This window comes from Ranitomeya imitator, chromosome 1 (assembly GCF_032444005.1).
Source record: "Ranitomeya imitator isolate aRanImi1 chromosome 1, aRanImi1.pri, whole genome shotgun sequence".
Classification (NCBI taxonomy): Eukaryota; Metazoa; Chordata; class Amphibia; order Anura; family Dendrobatidae; genus Ranitomeya; species Ranitomeya imitator.
This window is the reverse complement of record NC_091282.1, coordinates 130,248,141-130,274,298: the sequence shown is the minus strand read 5'-3', so window position 1 is coordinate 130,274,298 and position 26,158 is coordinate 130,248,141. Positions and strand designations below refer to the sequence as shown.

The 26,158-nt window shown below is 48.0% G+C and overlaps 1 protein-coding gene across 5 annotated transcripts in view; it reads right to left on the bottom strand.

Moving 5' to 3' along the window:
• The window catches only part of ZFYVE16 (zinc finger FYVE-type containing 16), a 103,893-nt gene that overhangs the window by 19,596 nt on the left and 58,139 nt on the right, over positions 1-26,158 (bottom strand). For all 5 annotated transcript variants that reach the window (XM_069750960.1, XM_069750934.1, XM_069750951.1 and 2 more), the window contains 4 exons: positions 25,377-25,481; positions 25,143-25,293; positions 21,305-21,385; positions 2,757-2,919 (listed from right to left, as the gene is read on the bottom strand). In XM_069750960.1, the coding sequence (XP_069607061.1) occupies positions 2,757-2,919; positions 21,305-21,385; positions 25,143-25,293; positions 25,377-25,481 (500 nt within the window). The remainder of the gene's footprint in view (positions 1-2,756; positions 2,920-21,304; positions 21,386-25,142; positions 25,294-25,376; positions 25,482-26,158) is intronic.

The window sequence follows — 26,158 nt, the reverse complement described above, 5'->3', positions numbered from 1 at the left end:
CATTAGGCCTGGCTCCAGGAGAGGATACATGGAGGCGACACTCCATGTGGTCGCCTGCTGCTGGTGTGGGGAGATCGGGACCATGAAGGAACCGTCGCCCCTGAAGTGAGCTCAGGCATGGCTTCCCACATCGCAGGAGAGGGTACGGGGAGGTATACTTGCCGTGCTCGCCTGTTGATGGTTCGGGGGAGATCGGAACCTTGAAAGGAACCGTCGCTCCCTTCACTCCGTTAATTAAAAAATAAAAATTTACAGAAAAGTAAACAAAAAAATAAAAACGTTGGGGTCTGAAACAGACCCATGTGCCTCCTACAGACACTAAGCAAGAACTGGTTAGCTGAGAGCCAGCAGGAGGGTGTATACTGCAGGGGAGGAGAGAACTGTCTTTGTATCACTTAGTGTCAGCCTCCTATTGGCAGCAGCATACACCTACGGTCTGTGTCCCCCAATGAGGCGAAGGAGAAAAGGAGATTTTTGTGTACTCACCGTAAAATCTTTTTCTCCGAGCCAATCATTGGTATTTGTGGGCACGTGGCAACGCAGAATTGCAAGTGGCACATGAAGTAAAAACCACAGTGTGCTTTTTATTGCCCCTTTTAGCCTCCTTAGATTGAGACATAGTGTATGTCTATTCTCCAGTAAACTGCTAATAGCAGGCCTATGGGTGCAGAGAAGGGGTTAAAGCTTTTCCCTATGGAGTGGAGCAGCTTACCCACGGTCCTGTGCTGGTGTCCCCAGGGAGGGAGAGAGGGAAGTAGCGTTTTCGGCTGTAGTTCCCTGCAGCAGTGGAGTCGCAAGATGGCGTCCGAGATTTGCAGGGCTCTTCTCGTTCAGAGCGAGAAGTGCCTGAGTAGTGGGCGGGGCTCCGGCAGTGGGCAGGATTTTTGAATTGCGGCCTAGTCCGGCTAAAGAAGCCTGGGACTAAATTAGTGGAGCCGGCCGGCGGAGCGTGCTGGCGGCCGCGCCTAACGATCGCCGCTGGCAACTAGCCAGCGGTACCTCTCCCCAGAGACCCGGATCGCACCTTCCCACGCCAGCAGCGTGAGGTAGGGTAGTACTCACCGAGGAGGGAGCCACCTCCAGCTCAACGATCCTCCCTATGCCGGGGGATGGAGAATGTCCTGATGTGTGCTTGCCGCAGGGGACTTACAGCTGTGCCTGCCGCAGGGGACTTACGGATGTGCATGCCACAGGGGGCTCACGACTACTGTGGGGACTACATGACGCCAACAGGTGAGGGCTTAATTGCGGAGGAGCCCGGGAAATGCACATAAGAGGTATACTCTATGTGCTCGCCATCTTACAGGGGGGAGATCGGGACCGTATAGGAACAATCGCCCTGGGGTAGATTAGGCGTGTCGCAGGAGAGGTACGGGGAGGTATACTCACCGTGCTCGTCTGTTGATGGTTCGGGGGAGAGCGTATCCTGAGAAGGAATCAGTCGCCCCCTTCACTCCGTTAATTAAAAAATAAAAATTTACAGAAAAATACAAAAAATAAAAAACAAAAAACGTTGGGGTCTGAGAACAGAGTAAGAAGGAACATAAACCAGCTCACCCGTGATTCAACAACCAAACCTCGGGAGCACGGACACGCTGTGTCCAGGCGTACAAAATCCAAAAAAAGAAAGGAATGTCCAGCTTCACCAAGTCCGTAAAAAAGCATTTTCTTTATTCTCAAACTTTAAACATGGAGGATACAGACTTCAGCACAACCATATGGGTAAGAATCTCAACGCATTTCTGGAGACTAAGGTCCCTTAATCATGACCTAAGGGAGCTTAGTCTCCAGAAACGCGTTGAGATTCTTACCCATATGGTTGCGCTGAAGTCTGTATCCTCCATGTTTAAAGTTTGTGAATAAAGAAAACGCTTTTTTACGGACTCGGTGAAGTTGGACATTCCTTTCTTTTTTTGTCTGAGAACAGACCCAAGTGCCTCCTACAGACACTAAGAAAGGACTGGGTCGTTACTGGCCAGTCAAGGGGTGTATACTGCAGAGGAGGAGTTAATTCTTTGTGTTTACTTAGTGTCCTCCTAGTGGCAAGCATAACACACATAGTCCTGTGTCCCCCAATGAGGCGTAGGAGAAAATATCTTGCTCGGATATACCAATAGTTTTTGCTTTTTTTGTGTGTTATATGGTATTTATGTTATTTTCACACTTTTTTTGCTGATATTGGTTGGGGAAAAAAAGGAAATGCGTGTGTTTTCCACCTTTTTTTAAATAACCACAAAGGACCACTGAAATACAAAAAAGGGATTCCATATGAAAATATTACAAACATTTCTATTTAGTGGACATGTTTTTTTCCGATGGAGAGGGGAAAGAAAAATTTGGTTTGAAAGCACAGCGATTTGTGTCTCTTAGGACCCAACAGCTCCTGCTCCCTTCATAACCCAAGGATCATATGACCGCACGGTTTGGATAAAGAAGGGCTGTTAGCTCTTAATATCCTGTATACACAGCAATCAACCAGACAGAGACTGTAATAACCAGTCTCTGCTTTATGAGGAGCTTGGCTGTGTGTGACAGCCTGTTCTCCGCTCCCACAGCTGCGTGATCGCATGCAGATGCTTTGTACTGTGTAGTGACTATTAGAACATCACTGCAGAGTAGAATGTGTACTGAACTGATGTTTAAAGTCTATGGAAAATGTGGACGTAGTTAAAGACCAAAATAAACGTATATTAGTTCTGGCAAGTCAGAAATTACAATCTAAGAGTCATTCGTATTTTCACATGTTTTGCTTTTACCCTTTATTTTTCCTGTCCACAGTCTCTACCCATCGAATGGTCACTTCTTCGGACAAGTCTCCAGAATCTACTTTTCCACACGTTATCCGGAAGTCTTTCTTGTCTCTTAGAGCTTGCCGTAGAGCTTCCATCATCTCTTGTGTTATTTGTACCATCATCCCATCTGATAAAAAAAACACAAAAACAAAGTCACCATTGTGACTATGGAAAGGAAACTCGTTTTTACTTACCGGTAATAGGATTTTACAGAGTCCAGGACAGCACCCTTATGAGAGAGGAGATCCGCCCACCATCTGGACAGGAACCTACAGGATTTAACCCCTTTACCCCCAAGGGTGGTTTGCACGTTAATGACCGGGCCAATTTTTACAATTCTGACCACTGTACCTTTATGAGGTTATAACTCTGGAACGCTTCAACGGATCCCAGTAATTCTGACATTTGCTGGTCACGAGAAAACATTTCTCATTTTTACAACACCATTTTTTTTTTTAGGGACCACATATCATTTGAAGTCATTTTGAGGGGTCTATATGATAGAAAATACCCAAGTGTGACACCATTCTAAAAACTGCACCCCTCAAGGTGCTCAAAACCATATTCAAGAAGTTTATTAACCCTTCTGGTGCTTCACAGTAATTTTTGGAATGTTTAAATAAAAATGAACATTTAACTTTTTTTCACAAAAAATTTACTTCAGCTCCAATTTGTTTTATTTTACCAAGGGTAACAGGAGAAAATGGACCCCAAAAGTTGTTGTACAATTTGTCCTGAGTACACCGATACCCCATATGTGGGGGTAAACCACTGTTTGGGAGCATGACAGAGTTCTGAAGCGAAGGAGAGCCATTTGACTTTTCAATGCAAAATTGACTGGAATCGAGATGGGACAGCATGTTGTGTTTGGAGAGCCCCTGATGTGCCTAAACATTGAAACCCCCCACAAGTGACACCATTTTGGAAAGTAGACCCCCTAAGGAACTTATCTAGAGGTGTTGTGAGCACTTTGACCCACCAAGTACTTTACAGAAGTTTAGAATGCAGAACCGTAAAAATGAAAAATCATTTTTTCACAAAAATTATCTTTTCGCCCCAAATTTTTTAATTTTCCCAAGAGTAAGAGAAGAAATTGGACCCCAAAAGTTGTTGTACAATTTGTCCTGAGTACGCTGATACCCCATTTGTGGGGGTAAACCACTGTCTGGGCGCATGGGAGAGCTCGGAAGGGAAGGAGCGCCATTTGACTTTTCAATGCAAAATTGACAGGAATTGAGATGGGACGCCATGTTGCGTTTGGAGAGCCACTGATGTGCCTAAACATTGAAACCCCCCACAAGTAACACCATTTTGGAAAGTAGACCCCCTAAGGAACTTATTTAGATGTGTGGTGAGCGCTTTGAACCCCCAAGTGTTTCACTACAGTTTATAACGCAGAGCCGTGAAAAAAAAAAAAAAAAAAACTTTCCCCCCAAAAATATTTTTTAGCCCCCAGTTTTGTATTTTCCCAAGGGTAAGAAGAAATTGGACCCCAAAAGTTGTTGTCCAATTTGTCCTGAGTACGCCGATACCCCATATGTGGGGGGGAACCAACGTTTGGGCGCATGGGAGGGCTAGGAAGGGAAGGAGCGCCATTTGGAATGCAGACTTAGATGGAATGGTCTGCAGACGTCACATTGCGTTTGCAGAGCCCCTAATGTACCTAAACAGTAGAAACCCTCCACAAGTGACCCCATATTGGAAACTAGACCCCCCCAAGGAACTTATCTAGATGTGTTGTGAGAACTTTGAACCCCCAAATGCTTCACTACAGTTTATAACGCAGAGCCATGAAAATAAAATAAAAAATTTTTTCCCACAAAAATAATTTTTTAGCCCCCAGTTTTGTATTTTTCCAAGGTTAACAGTTGAAATTGGACCCCAAACGTTGTTGTCCAATGTGTCCTGAGTTTGCTGATACCCCATATGTTGGGGTAACCCCTGTTTGGGCTCACAGGAGAGCTCGGAAGGGAAGGAGCACAGTTTTACTTTTTCAACGCAGAATTGAGATCGGACGCCATGTCGCGTTTGGAGAGCCCCTGATGTGCCCAAACAGTAGAAACCCCCCAATTATAACAGAAACCCTAATCCAAACACACCCCTAACCCTAATCCCAACAGTAACCCTAATCCCAACGGTAACCCTAACCCTAATCCCAACCCTATTCCCAACCGTAAATGTAATCCTAACCCTAACTTTAGCCCCAACCCTAACTGTAGCCTTAACCCTAGCCCCAGCGGGAAAATGGAAATAAATACATTTTTTAAATTTTTTAATTTTCCCTAACTAAGGGGGTGATGAAGGGTTTTTTTAGCGGATTTTTATGATTGGCAGCCGTCACGCACTGAGACGCTTTTATTGCAAAAAATATTTTTTGCGTTACCACATTTTGAGAGCTATAATTTTTCCATATTTGAGTCCACCGAGTCATGTGAGGTCTTGTTTTTTGCGGAAAGAGTTGACGTTTTTATTGGTAACATTTTCGGGCACGTGACAATTTTTGATCGCTTTTTATTGCGATTTTTGTGAGGCAGAATGACCAAAAACCAGCTATTCATGGATTTCTTTTGGGGGAGGCGTTTTTACCGTTCCGCGTTTGGTAAAATGGATAAGGCCATGTTCACACAGTGCGTTTTTTACTGCGGAACCGCAGCGTTTTTGCCGCTGCGGTTCTGCAGCTGTTTTCCATGCAGGGTACAGTACAATGTACCCTATGGAAAACAGGAACCGCTGTGCACATGATCCTGAATTTAAAAAAAAAAAGCCGCGTTGAATAGCTGCGGGAAAAAAGAAGGAGCATGTCACTTCTTTTTTCGGAGCCGCAGCGGTTCTGCACCCATAGACCTCCATTGTGAGGTCAAACCCACAGTAAAACCCGCAGATCAAAAATATATCTGCGGGTTTTATTGCGGTTTGTGGTGCCGAACCGCTGCAGCAGGAAGTGCGGGGAAGCGGGCGGAAGTGCGTGGGCGGAGTGTGGCTGCCCCGATCCCACCCCCCCCATGCTCCGATGCCCCACCCCCGTGCTCCGATGCACCCACCCAGTGCTCCGATGCCACCCCCCCGTGCTCCGATGCCCCCCCCCCCCCCCCCCGTGCCCTAATCTCCCCCCCTTATACTTACCCGGCCTCCCGGTGTCCGTCCGGCCGTCTTCTCCCTGGGCGCCGCCATCTTGCAAAATGGCGGGCACATGTGCAGTGCGCCCGCCGAATCTGCCGGCCGGCAGATTCGTTCCAAAGTGCATTTTAATCACTGAGATATAACCTATCTCAGTGATCAAAATAAAAAAATAGTAAATGACACCCCCCCCCTTTGTCACCCCCATAGGTAGGGACAATAAAAAAATAAAGAATTTTTTTTTTTTTTCCCACTAAGGTTAGAATAGGGTTAGGGGTAGGGTATTTTCAGCCATTTTAACCCTAAAAAACTTCCTAGAAAACACACAGACTCTGCATAGAAAACTGCATAAAAAAAAGGATCAAAAAACGCACCAAAAAAGCACAAAAAAAGGACCAAAAAAAGGACCTGCGTTTTCTGCCAAGAGCTGCGGTTTCAGTCCTGAAAAAAAAAGGATGCAAATCAGGAACGTGTGAACATACCCTAAAGCAGTTTTATTCTTCGGGTCAGTATGTTTACAGCGATACCTCATTTATATCATTTTTTTATGTTTTGGCGCTTTTATACGATAAAAACTATTTTATAGAAAAAAATAATAATAATAATAAATAATCTTTATTTTTATATAGCGCTAACATTTTCCGCAGCACTTTACAGTTTGCACATATTATCTTCACTGTCCCCAATGGGGCTCACAATCTAAATTCCCTATCAGTATGTCTTTGGAATGTGGGAGGAAACCGGAGTGCCCGGAGAAAACCCACGCAAACACGGAGAGAACATACAAACTCTTTGCAGATGTTGTCCTGGGTGGGATTAGAACCCAGGACTCCAGCGCTGCAAGGCTGCAGTGCTAACCACTGCGCCACCGTGCTGCCCAAAAATAATTATTTTTGCATCGCTTTATTCTGAGGACTATAACTTTTTTTTTCGCTGACGATGCTGTATGGTGGCTCATTTTTTTGCGGGACAAGATGACGTTTTTAGCGGTACCATGGTTATTTACTTCCGTCTTTTTGATCGCAAGTCACTCCACTTTTTGTTTGGCGGTATGATAATAAAGCGTTGTTTTTTGCCTCTTTTTTTACCGCGTTCACTGAAGGGGTTAACTAGTGGGACAGTTTTATAGGTGGGGTCATTACGGACGCGGCAATACGAAATACGTGTCCTTTTATTGGTTTTTTTTATTTAAAGAAATGTGATTGTAGGAACAAAAATTTTTTTGTGGGGGGGGGGGGGAGGGGATTTTTAAATAGGGATTTTTGTGCACTCACCGTAAAATCCTTTTCTCCGAGCCATTCATTGGGGGACACAGACCGTGGGTGTATGCTGCAGCCAATAGGAGGCTGACACTAAGTGATACAAAAAAAAAAAAGTTAGCTCCTCCCCTGCAGTATACACCCTCCTGCTGGCTCTCAGCTAACCAGTTCGGTGCAAAAGCAGTAGGAGATCAATAACAATATATGAGCGTATAGCATGTCATATTCTAAAAAACAAGCATAAGCTAATAACAGGGTGGGAGCTGTGTCCCCCAATGAATGGCTCGGAGAAAAGGATTTTACGGTGAGTACACAAAAATCCCTATTTCTCCTTCGCCTCATTGGGGGACACAGACCGTGGGACGTCCCAAAGCAGTCCCTGGGTGGGGACAACAATAGATCAGGCCCTGTGTAACCGCTACTTACAAGTGCGCCACCACGGCCTGCAGAGTCCGCCTGCCCAGACTCACATCTGTGGAAGTGTGGGAATTATAGTGCTTCAAGAATGCATACGGACTGGACGAATCCGCAAGCTTGCAGGCGTGCCTTGCTGACGCCTGGTGCCTAGGACCCTTGATAGACAGGGATATAGGCTGACATCTAGCACGGAAGGACTCCTGGATGGTGAAAAGAATTCACCATGTTATCATGATCGATGAAACGGCTAAACCCTTCCTTTAAATTTCAGGAAGCCTTCCTCTACCGTCATGAAGCCCAAATAAAACGTCCAACCTTCAGAAGGACGCCGTCCTCAAGACGTACCTACTCAGAGCACTCACTTCGTCCAGAATATGGGGGATCTTATTCCATTTTGTGGACTGGAGCCAAAAGAGATGAGGTAAGAACTAAGCCCTCATAACAGTGGTAATACAGTACCACCTTGGTAACAAGGGATGGAGATGGCCTGAGGACAACCTTGCCTCGAAGGTAATAAGGGAAAAAAGTCTGAAAGAGCAGAGAAGCTAGCTCCGAAGACTCGTCAGAGTGAGAATATCGCAGAGGAGAACGGGACGATTTTCTCTGATAGTAAAGTCTGCCCGGATGAAAAAGGAGCCTACTGTAAGGCTCCTAGGAATAATAAGGTCCCAATGATCTAACGGTATGTAACATAGTAACATAGTTAGCAAGGCCGAAAAAAGACATTTGTCCATCCAGTTCAGCCTATATTCCATTATAACAAATACCCAGATCTACGTCCCTCTACAGAACCTAATAATTGTATGATACAATATTGTTCTGCTCCAGGAAGACATCCAGGCCTCTCTTGAACCCCTCGACTGAGTTCGCCATCACCACCTCCTCAGGCAAGCAATTCCAGATTCTCACTGCCCTAACAGTAAAGAATCCTCTTCTATGTTGGTGGAAAAACCTTCTCTCCTCCAGACGCAAAGAATGCCCCCTTGTGCCCGTCACCTTCCTTGGTATAAACAGATCCTCAGCGAGATATTTGTATTGTCCCCTTATATACTTATACATGGTTATTAGATCGCCCCTCAGTCGTCTTTTTTCTAGACTAAATAATCCTAATTTCGCTAATCTATCTGGGTATTGTAGTTCTCCCATCCCCTTTATTAATTTTGTTGCCCTCCTTTGTACTCTCATAGTAACATAGTTAGCAAGGCCGAAAAAAGACAGGGATAGGGAAGAACTACGTGTGAAAACTCCCTGTGAGAAAGTCCCTACTTGCAGTTGTGCTGCGATAAGGCGAGAAGATACTAGCTCCGCAAACAAAAAACGGACGTGGTCAGTGCGGATCTCTGAGGATCACTGGGGCCCCTTTCTGCTTCCGAAAGGCTTTCGGAAGCAGTGGAAGGGGAGTTATGGAAACTGGTACCACAGCAGAACCAGAGCATGGAGAGCGATGGCTCTTGGATCTCGAGGCCGAACCACGAACTCGAATACATTGGCCTTCAGTCTGGATGTCATCCCACCTACAACTGGAGAGCTCCAGTAAGGACAGATCTGATGGAAGACTTCGGGGTGAAGTTCCCACTGACTTGAGGCGGAACCCTGACGGCTGAATTTGTTTGCCGTTCAGAGTTCTACTTCTGGGATATATACTGCCGAGATCACCGAATAATAGACTTCGGCCCGTCAGAGAAAGTGAGGTACCTCGGTCATGGCGCCTGACCGTGGGTACCTGCTAGATGACTGACGTAAGGCACCGCCGTGGCATTATCCAATTGAATTCGGATAGGATGACCCGCCAGAAGGCAGTGGACCTGCTGCAAGACTACCGTTCGAATCTCCAGAACAATGATGGGGAGAAGAAGACTGGCATTGATAGTTACTAATAACCATTTAACCGGGAGAAAGGCCCTGGATGAAGAAGGAGCTCAGAGACTATTGTCTGAAAGTCTGTTTGACTTGCTGAAAACGAGCGGAGCAAAGGAAACCGCTTCCATTGTCGTCACCATTTTTCCTCAGAACTCTCTTAGCAAATCGAATGAAATGAGGGGGTGAGTAATCAAGTCCTCAGAACTCTCCTTGTGCAAGGTCCCTGTTGAAGGGCCATGACCTTGTCTCGAGGAAGAATTACCATCCTTCTAGAAGTGTGCAGGATCATCCTCAAAAAGGATATTTGCTGGGCTGGAAATGAGGAGAACTTGTCTAAGTGTAGCTGCCAGCCCAGGAGAGAAGGTATCGCAAGAGATATAGACGACTCAACGTAGTCCTGGAAGGGCGGCTAGACAGACCAAACAGGGCAGGACGAGCACGCCTCTAGAGTGCAAGAGAAACATGACATCCGCCATGACCCGAGCGAACACTCTGGGTGCGGAAGCAAGGCCGAAGGACAAGGTTGTGACTTGAAAATGCTGCTGACGAATGGAAAGGCGAAGGAATTTTTGCAGAGGGCAAGCAACCCGAATGTCGATGGATGCCGGAAACTGCACCTTTTTCTGTTGAAGTAATGGCTGAGCGGAGGAACTCCATCCAAAGAAGGAGGACCATGTCAAAGGATGTTAGAAGTTTGAGGTCCAAGGTCGATCTTACTTTTCGTTCCCCTGTTTGGAACCAAGATCCCTTAGATCTAGACTGTGCTGGACAATCCTTATACAATCCTTTGTCAGTCTCCCGCTCAAAGGATTTGATTGGCCAGTTGTTGCTGGTGTGAATCAAGGTAGTTAAGGTCTCCAGCCAGGAGACCATTGCTCTAGCAATCCTTGCGGCCGCTAGAGAGGATAGAGCGCTGGACCCGAAGCCGCAAGACGGAACGAAACAGATTTGCTATCTGACAGTCCGTGGTATTTTTAATTGATGACCCATCGGGTAGGGATACTGGTAGGTATACCACAGGAGATTATACCCGGTTAATCTGCCCCATGGCAGAATGTGCGGCTGCATCCAGCAGGTCATAGTCTCTTGCCATCTCCTCTTTTCACGGTGCAGAGATAAAAATTAGGAACCCTCGATCCATCAACCTCTTAACAGGGAAGTGGAGAGGAATTGTCCGCCTTCTTGCATCATCCGCTAAATAGTGGTGATGCAGAGGGGGGAGCTCGTACGCCAAAAAGGGTGCCTCTATATGTCCACAGAGTACAGGTCTCCAGGTCGACAGGACAGGTTGTCTGGCGTTAGGCCTGGATGCAGAAGAGGCAACATGGAGACGACACTCCTTGTGCTCGTCTGTTGATGGTGTGGGGAGATCGGTGCCCTTTAAAGGACCCATCGCCCTTAAAAAAACAGGCCAGGCATGGCATCCCACGTTGAGGCTTCTGTCCAGTGAATCGCTTATCCGAATTGAATGGCAAATGCTCTCGAGGGAGTTTAGTCTCTGAAGCCCTGGCAAGCTCAGGCAATATCCAATCCATATTCAGAGCCTTGTTGTCATCAAATCATTGGTGAGGGAGCAGGAAACGAAAAACTTCCGTTTTCTAGATGCCTGTATGTTTCTAGACGCCTGCACGTTTCTAGAATACTTGCGGCCCCTGCTAGCCGACGGCTCCCATGTAGGAAAGGGACCATGTATATTGGTCCTGCGAGCACTCCAAACACAGAGGGTACACAGAGGGATTCAATCTCTTGGTCAGAGAACCATGGATTGGTCAGTGAAGAAGTCCACTGAGGGGAACTAGAGGATAAAGCTGGGGTCGGCGGCGGAGGGCTCCTCGGACTGATCAAGCGCCTTTAAGACCAGGGAATACTGGTCGTGCGCCTTTAAGACCAGGGAATACTGGTCATGCACCTTTAAGACCAGAGAATACTGGTCATGCACCTTTAAGACCAGAGAATACTGGTCATGCACCTTTAAGACCAGAGAATACTGGTCATGCACCTTTAAGACCAGAGAATACTGGTCATGCACCTTTAAGACCAGAGAATACTGGTCATGCACCTTTAAGACCAGAGAATACTGGTCATGCACCTTTAAGACCAGAGAATACTGGTCATGCACCTTTAAGACCAGAGAATACTGGTCATGCACCTTTAAGACCAGAGAATACTGGTCATGCGCCTTTAAGACCAGAGAATACTGGTCATGCGCCTTTAAGAAACCAATTCCCAGTGAAGAACAAAAATAGATAAACAACAGGATCCAGATGTGCACCTAACCTGTCAAATAGCCCTACACTTAGCTACTATCCCTACCTACCAGTGGAGGTTGGCACCCTAATAGATCGATCTGGCGCCCCCACTCAACGGCGGCTGACCCAAACTCACCCTGATAAATATCTAGCGAGCTACAGGTGGGAAAACAATAAGCTATTAAAAGAAATGAAGGAAGGGCTAGAGAGATAAACTAAGGTGCACAAAGAAATAACCAAATAATAAATAACCCCAAGATTTGTATAGCATCCAGTAACTAAGCTACTTATGTGTGCTGCATACAAGCCATGATCCTATAACATAAGAGCTATGCTCATAGTGTGCTGGCTAGGAAAAAAAACTGAAATAAACAAATATAGCCAGCACTAAGAGGTTACAGACTACAACAAAAATAATACGGATAACTGGGGTAGGTAAAATACCCTCAGAATAGCCTGATTCGATGTATGTCAGCAGACTGTTAATAACAGACCCTCTTCAGACAGCCTGAGATAGTATGTGCCAATAGTGCCATGGTAAATGATAGATGGTGTGACATAGCATTCATATATAGCGCCAAGCCTGCCCAAGCATCATGGCGCCTGCATCCATTTCATATGCCTCCTGATATTTCTGCCTCCTGAGGAACCGTCTTGCGGGGAAACGCGTCGGGGTGATTACCTGGCAGCTAAGTTGATCTGGCCTATGTCCTTCTCTAGCTGTCCTGTATATCATGTACACTAATATGCTGAGGCTGTGCATTGTTGATATATTGATCTGCCTTCAGTCTGGTGCTTAGACATGGAATAGATTTTTCTATTGTGCTGTGTGACAATAATATTGTCTTTCATGTCAGCTATATATGAATGCTGTCACACCATCTATCATTTACCATGGCACTATTGGCACATACTATCTCAGGCTGTCTGAAGAGGGTCTGTTATTAACAGTCTGCTGACATACATCGAATCAGGCTATTCTGAGGGTATTTTACCTACCCCAGTTATCAGTATTATTTTTGTTGTAGTCTGTAACCTCTTAGTGCTGGCTATATTTGTTTATTTCAGTTTTTTTTCCTAGCCAGCACACTATGAGTATAGCTCTTATGTTATAGGATCATGGCTTGTATGCAGCACACATAAGTAGCTTAGTTACTGGATGCTATACAAATCTTGGGGTTATTTATTATTTGGTTATTTCTTTGTGCACCTTAGTTTATCTCTCTAGCCCTTCCTTCATTTCTTTTAATAGCTTATTGTTTTCCCACCTGTAGCTCGCTAGATATTTATCAGGGTGAGTTTGGGTCAGCCGCCGTTGAGTGGGGGCGCCAGATCGATCTATTAGGGTGCCAACCTCCACTGGTAGGTAGGGATAGTAGCTAAGTGTAGGGCTATTTGACAGGTTAGGTGCACATCTGGATCCTGTTGTTTATCTATTTTTGTTCTTCACTGGGAATTGGTTTCTTTTAATACATATAAATAAATTGATGTTTTAAGGGATCATATGTTACACAACTGATTATTTTTCCCTAGGTTGCAAATATTCTTTCTCTGTACGTTTACATGCGCCTTTAAGACCAGAGAATACTGGTCATGCGCCTTTAAGACCAGGGAATACTGGTCATGCGCCTTTAAGACCAGGGAATACTGGTCATGCGCCTTTAAGACCAGGGAATACTGGTCATGCGCCTTTAAGACCAGGGAATACTGGTCATGCGCCTTTAAGACCAGGGAATACTGGTCATGCGCCTTTAAGACCAGGGAATACTGGTCATGCGCCTTTAAGACCAGGGAATACTGGTCATGCGCCTTTAAGACCAGGGAATACTGGTCATGCGCCTTTAAGACCAGAGAGAGTCGATGTGCCCCTTTAATGCAAAAACAGGATTTTTGGTTGCTTACCGTAAAATCTGTTTCTCGGAGCCTTCATTGGGGGACACAGGAACCATGGGTGTATGCTGCTGCCACTAGGAGGCTGACACTATGCAAATAAAAAAAGTTAGCTCCTCCTCTGCAGTGTACACCCCACCGACAGGAAGTAGGATATTCAGTTAGTGAGAAAGCAGTAGGAGAAGCAACATGTTAAAGATAGAAAGTCAAACTGTGACAATATAACACAATAAAACAGAGCTGTTCAACTTGGGAGGGTGCTGTGTCCCCCAATGAAGGCTCCGAGAAACAGATTTTACGGTAAGCAACCAAAAATCCTGTTTTCTCTATCGCCTCATTGGGGGACACAGGAACCATGGGATGTCCCAAAGCAGTCCCTGGGGTGGGAACAGCAGAAAAAAACTCCATTCAGGTCGGAGAACTTACCACTGCTGCCTGCAAGATCCTTCCGCCTAGGCTGGCAACTGCCGAAGCGTAGGTATGGAGCTTATAACATTTGGCAAATGAGTGAATGGAACACCAGGTTGCCTTGTAAAGTTGTATGGGCGGATGCCCCATGGTGTACCGCCCAGGAGGCGCCCACTGCCCGGGGCAGAGTGAGTCTTAATCCCAGGAGGAGTCACTCTGTTCCTGACCCGGTAAGCCTCCAGAATAGCAGGTCTGATCCAGAGAACAATCATAACCTTGGAGGCTGGCAGGCTTCTTGGCGCACCGTCTGGAATGACAAATAGACAGTCCGTCTTCCTAAAGAAGGTGGTCCTAGACAAATAGATCCTCACCGCCCTGACCAGGTCTGGCCTGTTCAGCGAACACGCCAGAGAATAGGTCGGAGCAGAACAAAAAGGTGGGAAGGACGATCTTATTGAAGTAACAAGGAGGACACCATCCTGGGAAGAAAAGGCGACGATGGCCGTAAAACTACCTTATCTTGGTGAAGAACCAAGAAATGGGGCGACAGGAGAGAGCCACCAACTCCGAGACGCGCCTAATGGAGGTGATGGCCACCAGAAACGACACCTTGCAGGACAGAACAGACAGTGAGGCCTCATGGGGAGGTTCAAGGGGGGGGGGGGAACCCCACTGAGCCTCCAGAACAAGATTAAGGTCCTTGGGATCCACGAGAGTCCAGTACAAGAGAGCTGCATGCACCACTCCTTGAAGAAAAGTTCTGACCTGAGAACGGGACGGATATATATCCTTGTACCGTGATAGACAAATATTTGGAATTGAATTAGTCTATGCCTGATGATGCCTGAGAAGTCTCGAAGGTTTGCAATTTACTACCATCTTTTCAGTTAGCCATTAAGAGGCATCAACCACCGAGGTCTCTCAGATCTAAATATCTGACCTGAGAACGGGAAGTCAAGGACTTCTGAAATGGGACTTCAGTAAGAGAATGGAAAGCGTTGCTACCTGACCCTTTAGAGGACTAAGGGCAAGGCCAGCATCAAGTCCCGCCTTGAGAAAAGGCCAAATGGAAGGATTCAACAGCCAAGATGTTAAATTGAGCAACCAAGAACTCTGGTGGCAGATCGGTCCTTGGGACAGAAGATCTGGCCTGTCTGGGGCCTCCAGTGGAAGTCCGTGAGGAGATTGACGATCTCAGCGAACCAGAACCTTCTGGGCCAATCTGGTGCGATCAGAAAGACCGGCACCCCCTCCGCAATGATCTTCAACAGCCTGGGAAGAAGGGAAGGGGAGGAAACAGACAGGGAAATACAAAATGCGACCCAGGAATGGCCAAAGCATCGGTCTCCACTACAAGAGGATCGCGGACCTGGAAACAAACGGTGGAACCTTCCTAAGCAGTCGCGACGCCAAGAGATCCGCGTCCGGAGATCCCCATCAAAGGCAAATTTGAAGGAAGACCTCCCGATGCAGGGACCACTCTCCTGCCGAAAGGCCCTCGTGGCAGAGAAAAACACCGCGGCCTAGTTACCAACGCCGGGAATATGCACTGCGGATAGTGCCGGAACCGTCGCCTCTGCCCAGAAGAGGATCTTGGATACCTCCGCCATTTCCAAGAGACTGATTCCCTCCCTGGTGTTTGACATATGCCACAGCCGTGGCATTGGACGTCTGGATTCTGACTGGCAGACCTCTGAGAACCTTTTCCCAGTGACTCAGGGACAGAAGAATGGCCGCTATCTCAAGGATGTCGATCGGCAGAGGAGAATCTTGCTCCGACCAACGCCCCTTTAACTGACGGATTGCGGGAAACCGCACCCCAGCCGGGAAGGCTGGCGACCGTCGTCACCACCTGCCATGGGCGAGAAGGAACTACCGGACCTGGGGAATGAGAGGGGATGACAGCCACCAGCTGAGAGACCATTAGAATCGGACGGAAGGCCGAATCGGACGATCCAGAGACAGCACAGACCTGCCCCACTGAGAAAGGATGGCCTGCTGAAGTGGAACAGCGCAAAAGGGAACGCTTCCGATGCTGCCACCATTCGTCCCAGGACCTTCATTGCTGAACGGAAGGAAGGCAGCCGAGGGCCTTGCAGAGAACTCCGTCCTGGAGAATTGCCCGTTTCTCCTTGAGAAGAAAAAAATAACAAAAACCCTTGACTGACAGGTGTCGAACAGCATGCCTTAGAAGACGAGGCACTGACTCGGAACAAGACAAAACTTTGTTCTGCTGATCAGCCACCAGAAACGGGACAGGGAGTCGAGGACGATTGTCACTCTCCTGGGCCTGAGAGAGGGGCGGAGCCTTGATGATGTCTTCGAGGTACGGAATGAGCACTAGGCCCCTGATCCTCAAAATGGCCATAAATGTAGCCATGATCTTTATGAAGACACTGGGTGCGGTCACAAGACCGAGTGGCAGGGCGATGAACTGGAAATGACTCTTCTGCGCCACAAAACGCAGGAGACACAGGTGTGCTGGGAAAATCAGAACATCAAGATAGGCTTCTTGGATATCTATGGAGCACAGGAATTCCTGTGGTTCCATGCAAGCCAATACTGAACAGAGGGACTCCATCCTGAAATGCCGCAGGCGGAACCTTTTGTTCACTAACTTAGGAACCAGATGGGTCGAACTGTGCCGTTCTTCTTCGGCACTACAAGCAGGTTTGAATAGAAACCTGTGAAGCGTTCCTACTCTGAGATGGAAACGATAACCTCCGAACAAAGAAGAAAGGCATTACGCGCAAAGAAACCTGGGATCAGATTAGGATCCTTTAGAGGGTGGGATTCGAAGAAGCGATTCCGGGGCCGCAAAGCGAACCCCATCTTGTATCCAGAGGATACCACCTCCCTGACCTCGACCGAGGCAAGCCAAACGTCCCTGCAAAAAAGAAAAACAGACGCCCGCCCAAACTGGGAGGAACGCTGGGCCCTTAGCACGAGTTATGCCAAGGAAGATCTGCCAGGTCTGGGCCTGGTGGACCTACCATGGGAATTGAGGGAACGCCAGGAAGGGGTAGGCTTGAAGGAAGCCTTTTCTCTAGCCAGGCGAGACCGCGGTCTGTGCTAGCCAGAGGAATATTCTGACGCCGCGAACCAGCGAAAGGACAAAAAGGGAGCTGAACTGCCATATCCTTAATAATTTGTTCCAGCATGTAGTCAAAGACTGGCCCCCTGGAAAAGGAGGCTGGTAAGGGACTTCTTTGAAAACAAGTCCACCTGCCATGTCTTGAGCCAAATATTCCGCCAGATGGTCACCATATTGCTGGATACCTGAGCTGCACAAGACGCGCATCTAGGGAGACAGCTACCAAATATTTCCCTGCATAGGAAATCTGGTCCGTCAGGTCGGCCAGCTCCCCCGGAAGAGGTCCAGCCGTGGTACCCTTACAAGGCTGTTTGGTCCATCTAGCTGTGGTCCTTGAGACCCAGGTAGAGGCAATGGCCGAGGCACAAAGCAGAAGCAGCCACTTCAAAAGGCTGATTTTCCCAGCGATTCTATAATTGTATCCTTGGAATCCATGAGGGATGCTGCATTAGAAAGTGGAAGGATCATGTTGGCGGACAGTCTGGGGACTGACGAGTCCGCTGCCGAGGAATCAGTCCAGTTAGCGATGAGCTCAGGGGAGAAGGGATATAGGATGCCGAGACGCTTCCCTGTCTGAAAGCATCTGGTATGGTTCACCTTTCCCCTGGCAAGTACCACAACAAATTCACTGTGTGGAGCAAAGACCTTGGAAGTTGGTTTTGACCGTCTAAACAAAACCGCCTTTTCTGCGGGTTCCGTAGAGGTATCCATGATGCCTAAGGTCTGGTTGACTGCAACAATAAGGCTTTGCACTTTATCACTCATGCTAGAGGCCTGTAGTGAAAAAGTCTGAATCTTCCTCTTAAAACATGACCGAGGACGCCCGTCTGACTCGGGAGAGGAGGATCTGGAAGAGGGATCTCACCGTGCCAGACCGGAGGGCGAGATGGATCGGGAAAAGGACAGAATTTCGCTCCTGTCTGGATCTCTTGTGACCGGTGTTGAAAAGGCCGGATGGAGAATCCTGTGACCCACTGGCAACTGCGGGGGGCTGGGAGGGACAATCTGTCAAGCACGGACACCAGGGACGAAACATCCTGGTGAGGTCCGCCACAGACCGAGACAGAAGGAAAGCCCACCCAGCGATAGGGGCCTCGGTCTCACCCGGGGTAGGAACTCCTGGGCGGTGGGTTCATGATGAGCAGACCCATTAACTGATGCCAGAACATTAGGGGATAGGAGAGCCGAGGAGAGTGTCGGGCTGCAGAGCAGCTACTCACAGTAGGAGCAGTCATCCTGTATTCAGCTCCAGACTGTAGGGCTGCTGTGCCAGGAAGAGAAGGCTCCACAGGAAACAAGTACGATCTGGATCAATAGGAAAAATGGCAGTCACAAGAGGGTGTCCAGGACCAGGAGTGAAAAAGCGCACACTGCAGGGACACATGCTGAAAAGCCTGCTCTGAGACGGGACCAGGGGGCGGAGCCAAGTGAAGGGGCGGAGCTAAGTCCCGGCAGGAAGGAGCTGACTAAGAGCAAGGTGGGAAAAAAGCCCGCCCGAAAAGCAGGAAGAAGAGGGGCGGAGCCAGCCCTGCAGCTAGGCCCGAGTGAAGCCGGGACCTAAATTAGAGCTGGTGAAAGCCGGAGGATGGGGGAGCGGCGCGGAGGATTGAAAAACGCTGCAAAACAATGCCTGCAGCCCCAAATACCCGCAAAATTAAAGGGGAAAAGACCCCCGATGCCCCACACTGCAGCTAGGCCTGGAAGAGGCCGGGACCTAGATTACATCACATGACCACCGGAGCACGGGGGAAGTGTTGAGGAGAGCCCTAAAACTGCTGCAAAGGTAACCTGAATTAAGGGGCCCACTATTAAAATAAAGGAATTTTTTTTTTTTTTTTTCTTCCCCTCTTCTTTCTTCTGTGATCTTCTTATCTCTGTACCTGGGGGGAGAGAGAGAGAGAGTACCTCCCCATCCAAGATCGGACGTCCGATAATCCAGCATAGTGGGACGTCCGTGTCTCCTCGAACCAACAGGCTCTGGTGGGCGAGTGGGTGGGAGACGGAGGCAGGCCCGGGTCTGAATCACCTCAACACGCTTCTGTGTTAGGGGCTGGGGTCCTGCCGACTAGACATATGAGGATACGGGGTGGCAGTACACGCCGTACTCATAGTCTCTTTGTGGGACTACAGGTGTGACTGACCACCCTGTATCCCTCCGTGGTACCTGAAAAGGAACGACGCACACTCAGGTAGATAGGGGTCTAATGAAAGACCCATGTCCACCTCCTACTGACACTAAGCTAAACTGAATATCCTACTTCCTGTCGGTGGGGTGTACACTGCAGAGGAGGAGCTAACTTTTTTTTATTTGCATAGTGTCAGCCTCCTAGTGGCAGCAGCATACACCCATGGTTCCTGTGTCCCCCAATGAGGCGATAGAGAAAATACTGTCACCCCAGTGTGAGCTGGCCGGGTGGACCAAGATGGCCACCGGGAGCTGCAGAGTTGATAAAATCTCGCAGAGAGCGAGAAGTGCCAATTTGGGGGGCGGAGCCACAGACACGATGTTGAATAGGCCTAAGCCGGGGCCTAAATTTCTGTAGCCGGCGGACGTCACCAGTGGGTCGTTCCAGGCAAGACTTCCAGGATGCGGCCTACAAATCGGCCGAAGCCGGGGACTAAATTTTTGCAGCCATCCAGAGCGTTACCTCAGAGAGGTGGGCCACAGGGAAGTGGCTGAGGCTGCCTGTCAGCATGTGAATATCCCACTGAAGATGGATCCCCTCACCATTGGTGCGCGTCCCGGCATGGAGCCGCCGTGGATGTGGGTTTCAGCGCTGTTCTGTGCAGCGTGGACGGTGCAGGGATAAGCCTCAATCCATCATACCTTTGTTAGGGAGGTGGAGAGGAACCGTCCGCCTCCTTGTGCCATCCGCTTTCACAGTGGTGGGACAGTGGGGGCTGCTCGGACGCCATAGAGAGGGGCCTCGGTACATCCACGGAGTTCAGTCCGGGTGGACAGGGCCAGTTGTCCGGCATTAGGCCTGGCTCCAGGAGAGGATACATGGAGGCGACACTCCATGTGGTCGCCTGCTGCTGGTGTGGGGAGATCGGGAGCATGAAAGGAACCGTCGCCCCTGAAGTGAGCTCAGGCATGGCTTCCCACGTCGCAGGAAAGGGTACGGGGGAGGTATACTCGCCGCGCTCGCCTGTTGATGGTTCGGGGGAGATCGGAACCTTGAAAGGATCCGTCGCTCCCTTCACTCCGTTAATTAACAAATAAAAATTTACAGAAAAGTAAACAATAAAATAAAAACGTTGGGGTCTGAAACAGACCCATGTGCCTCCTACAGACACTAAGCAAGAACTGGTTAGCTGAGAGCCAGCAGGAGGGTGTATACTGCAGGGGAGGAGCCGAGAGCCAGCAGGAGGGTGTATACTGCAGGGGAGGAGCCGAGAGCCAGCAGGAGGGTGTATACTGCAGGGGAGGAGCTAACTTTTTTTTTTGTATCACTTAGTGTCAGCCTCCTATTGGCAGCAGCATACACCCACGGTCTGTGTCCCCCAATGAGGCGAAGGAGAAAATTTTTTTTTTTTTTTTTTTACACATTTGGATATTTTTTTTTTTTTACACTAACATAACATTGCCCCAGGGGATGGGGGCATCATGTTATAGTGTAAGATCGCTGATCTGACACTTTGCTGTGCACTGTGTCAGATCAGCGATCTGACATGCACAGAGCAGTGAGCAGGCGCTGTGAAGCCACCTCCCTGCAGGATACGGATGCCGCGGCCATCTTGGATCCGGGCCTGCTGCAGAGAGGAGGAGGTAAGAGACCCTCGCAGCAACACGATCACATCGCGTTGCTCCGGGGGTCTCAGGGAAGCCCGCAGGGAGCCCCTTCCCTGCGCGATGCTTCCCTATACCGCCGGAACACTGCAATCATGTTTGATCGCAGTGTGCTGGGGGTTAGAGTGCCGGGGGCGGTCCGTGACCGCTCCTGGCACATTGTGCCAGATGTCAGCTGCGATAGTCAGCTGAGACCCGGCCGCGATCGGCCGTGCTCCCCCCGTGGGCGCGGCCGATCGCTTATGATGTACTATCCCGTCGGTGGTCATACGGGCCCACCCCACCTCGACGGGATAGTATGTCATGTCAGAAAGGGGTTAAAGAGAGTCTGAGACATGTGCACCCTGTAAAAGTCAGTGAAGATGTTAAGATATCCAGACACTTGCGACAGCTGTTGCCCGAATGTGCAGCTATACATTTTCACATACCTTCTACTATGCTAGATTTCGCAAGGAATCCTGATGACGTTTTCAGTGCACCATTAAAGACAACAAAACTTGCTCCAGTAACTAGGAAGCAATAGGACAACACACATTAGTACAGGTTACTTATGCATTTCATACAGTGGATCATTTGTATGAAGACATTCACCAGAAACTCACAAAAGCAGAGGACATCAGGGCTGTGGAGTCGGTAAGCCAAAGCTCCGACTCCTCAATTTCCCTGACTCCAGACCCCGAATCCACAGCCCGGCCTCACTACTGAGCATGTACATAAATAGCAGCACAGATTCATCTCACCTAAACGCTGAGATCCTTAGATCAGGATCAGAACAGACATTTATAGGACATTTCATCACTTTCCCAAATTCTAAAATTTATAGCACATTCTGCACTGAATTACTGTAACCCAAATTATATATATTTTAGGAGCACATGCAGCCAATAAAGTTATTATAATCATATGATAACAACTGCAATCCTTTCCTCATGAATCATTCATTGCACATGGAAACATTTCTCTCTGGAATTAGGTCATATGCGTTGTGGCCCAGGTTCTATGTGACACGAATAATCCAGGATCCTGAAAACCACCAATTACCTGCCGGCATCTTCAGCCCCTCCTGCACATCAATCACATCCCACCAAGTGGGTGCAGCCTAGCTACATAGTGGGACTCTAAAAGGAGACTGAAAGTGACCATGTATCTCGAGGTCTAAATAATATGGCTCTTCTATATCATAAGCCAAACTGAGGTACTGTATTTTTCAGACTACAAGACGCACTTTCCACCAAAAAAAATTTGGGAGGAAAATGGGGGGTGCATCTTATAGTGCAGACGCAGGCTTACTAAGGGGTTGCGGCAGAGGTGTGCCGATGCTGCGGCGGTGCGGAGTGCAACTGAGCTGGGTCCATTTTTCAGGATGCTGGCGGTAGAAATGTGGAGGCGCTGCTGCCCACACCCTCGCCGTCTTGCCGGGGGGAGGTATTAGATCGGGCCATAAAAGGAACCGTCGCCACAGTAAAGTTATTCGTGCCCCAGACGTCGCAGGAGAGGGACAAGGAGGTATACGCTTGGCAGCACTCTACTTCAGGAAAATCTGCACACGCGCGGCCTCCGGCGGCCATTTTCATGATGCCTTCGGTGGCCCATGGATTCAGGAAGACGGCCGCATGCAAAGCGGTGATGCCGTCTGCTCACCGTGGACACCGGGCAGCGGCGCCGCCACATTTCTGCCGCCGGCATCTGGAAAAAGGGACCCTGCTCAGGTACACTCCGTACCGCCCCAGCATAGCCACAACTCTGCTGCCCCCGAATCCTGGAGGGACCCTGCTCCAGCTCTGCCTCACTGCCGCTACCAGACCCACAGCATTGCCCCACTTCTGCCGCCACCAGCTTCCTGAGGAAGGGACCCTGCCTTCCGTGACCCCGCTGTACCACCGTATACTGCAGAGGAGGAGTTAATCTTTCTGTGTTAACTTAGTGTCCTCCTAGTGGCAGCAGCATAACACCCATGGTCCTGTGTCCCCCAATGAGGCGTAGGAGAAATCAATCATTCTTAAAGTGAATCAAAAGCAGATACGTATCAGTCTAATTTCTGGCAATTTTGGATTTTTTTTCACACGTTAAAATCTCCATTAGGAAAAGAAAATTAGTAATCTTGTAATTTTTATACTAGCCACTTTTTTTTTTTTTTTTTAAAGACTCATAGGGCCAGATTCAAAGGTTTTCACCACAGTAAAACTCGTGAGGAGGCGCTAGCCACTTGTTTGATGTGCCAGATTCATTAAGAAGTGTACACCTCTTAAAGGGAATCTGACACCCCAAAATTCGCCTGTAAGCTAAGGCCACCGGCATCAGGGGCTTATCTACGGCATTCTGTAATGCTGTAGATAAGCCCTTGATGTAACCTGAAAGAGAAGAAAAACAAGTTATATTATACTCACCCAGAGCCGGTCCCGCTGCGGTCCAGTCCGATGGGCGTCGCAGGTCCGGCACCTCCAATCTTCATACGATGTCGTGCTCTTTGCTTCTTGACGCGGCTCCTGCGCAGTCGTACATTGTCTGCCCTGTTGAGGGCAGAGCAAAGTACTGCAGCGCGCAGGCGCCGGGCCTCTCTGACCTTTCCCAGCGCCTGCGCACTGCAGTATTTTGCTCTGCCCTCGACAGGGCAGAGCAGATAAAGTTCGCCTGCGCAGGAGCCGCCGCAGGAAGAAAAGAAGAGGACGTCATCATATGAAGATGGGAGGCGCCGAACCTGGACCTGCAACGCTCATCGGACCGCACCGGGACCGCCCCTGGTATAATATAACTTGTTTTTCTTATCTTTCAGGTTACATAAGCCCTTGATGCCGGTGGCCACAGCTTATAGGCGAATTTTGAGGTGACAGATTCCCTTTAATGAATCAGAAGCGTGTAACTCATGTTCCTAGTCTTGTGACAATTCTACTACGAGACCATGAGCACTGAGTGTCTCCCCAGCACAGTTGCTGGTTATTGAGAGATCCCAGTCAGCTCTCCCAGTGAGTTAAGACTGAGCAAGGGCTTTTTTTCTGTTACTTGAGCTCTTCAAAAGGAAAAAAAAAAAAAAACATCCTCATTTCCTAATGACAAACAAAAATGTATCTAAAGATTGAAATGAAAGTCTTGCATGTGTTATGCCACAACATAACATCTGGTCTAATAATCAGAAGAGGTATCGACAGGCATGAGGTCCAGCAGCCACGGACTTCTGATGTGGCCATTGGACAGGGGTCTTACAAATCTTTTTGCTCAACTCTAAGGGTACCGTCACACTATAACATTTCGATCGCTACGACGGTACGATTCGTGACGTTCCAGCGATATCGTTACGATATCGCTGTGTCTGACACGCAGCAGCGATCAGGGATCCTGCTGAGAATCGTACGTCGTAGCAGATCGTTTATAACTTTCTTTCATCGCTGGATCTCTCGCTGTCATCGCTAGATCGGTGTGTGTGACACCGATCTAGCGATGCGATCCAGCGATGCGTTCGCTTGTAACCAGGGTAAACATCGGGTAACTAAGCGCAGGACCGCGCTTAGTTACCCGATGTTTACCCTGGTTACAAGCGTTAAACTAAAAAAAAACAAACAGCACATACTTACATTCTGGTGTCCGTCAGGTCCCTTGCCGTCTGCTTCCCGCACTGTGACTGCCGGCCGTAAAGTGAAAGCAGAGCACAGCGGCTGTGCTTTCACTTTCACTTTACGGCCGGCAGTCACTGAGTGCGGGAAGCAGACTGCAAGGGACCTGACGGACACCAGAATGTAAGTATGTGCTGTTTGTTTTTATTTAGTTTAACGCTTGTAACCAGGGTAAACATCGGGTAACTAAGCGCGGTCCTGCGCTTAGTTACCCGATGTTTACCCTGGTTACCCAGGGACCTCGGCATCGTTGGTCGCTGGAGAGCTGTATGTGTGACAGCTCCCCAGCGACCACACTACGATTTACCTACGATCACGGCCAGGTCATATCGCTGGTCGTGATCGTAGGTAAATCGTATAGTGTGACGGTACCCTAAGTAAAGGGATAATAAAAAGGCATGCATACTGGGCATTGTGACTGCTCATTATACAGTCTGTCACACCAACAGAACTTACAGGCTCGGAGCCATCCAGATTTAATCTCAGATGATTAGATGCATTTATAGTAATGGCAGCCTATACAGCAGTCGAGTAAGGAGACAATTATATGCTAAAACCAAGGCTTTACTACAACAACAGTTTATATAGAAGTAAATCCGTTCATCAGATATATGAGATTATCATTAAGGTAAAGCTTTTTGCCAGTATGGATTCTTACCTTTTCTAGGCTGTCCAGCAGCACTGTTAGCTTGTGTCTGATAGATTCCATCACTGTTCTGCACACAAACCAGATGAGAGTCTGCATCCAGACTGAAGCTGGCACCGATGCTTATGACATGTTCATTGCAAGAATGAATTACTTTAAGGATCTTAAAGAAAAAAGAAAATAATATGCATGTTAGAGCACAAGTTATAATAGGTCTGATATCCGTATGAATGAAACCTTGCAGACCTCATTATGTCGCTTTGAAGGAATCATTATGCAGCTTTTTCCCATTTCCATGTGAATTAACAAATCTTCAACATGTGGAATTGTGTACTGGTAATTTCTGAGGTCCTGCACAAAAGGAAAAAAAAAAATAGGAATCTATGAGATAAAGCTATAAAATTATTGTGGCAGCACAGAAACAAAAAGCTTAAAAAGCCATGCAGACAATTTTTTCTTTCCTCCCTTAGAGAAAGGTTAAGCAACTTTCAAAACAATTTTCATGAAAAACGTTCTACTTTTTTTTTTGCTTTCGCAGTGTGTCAGAGTCCTTTATTTTAGCAGAGTGCTTTGCAGCAGTGTTACAAATGCATCAAAGCACCCGCAGTCTCCGAGAGGACAAAGAAGACAGACTAAACAGAAGGAGGAGAAAAAAAACCATGAAAAAGAAATAAGTGCAGGATAAAAGTGGTGTCAACACATGCGCTAATAAAGCAGGCAGCTCTATGGATACACTCACAGCTCACATCCAGCCTGTATTACTGGGAGAAACACTCCCACAACAGAAAAATCAAACACTTGAATCAGGCTTAAAACTTTATATAAAGGGGTCTGACCACCAATATATTTAAAAAAAGATGCACATAGCCTGGAATAAATAGCTTTTGGCAGCAGAGAGGGAGCTTTATCCATGTTACACTTGCTTTGACAGTACCAGGTGGTCGGCATATTACACACAAGAACCTGCACAGGAGTAATTCTAAACATTAAAAATTATTTTATCTGTGCAAACTCCCAACTGGCCTGTG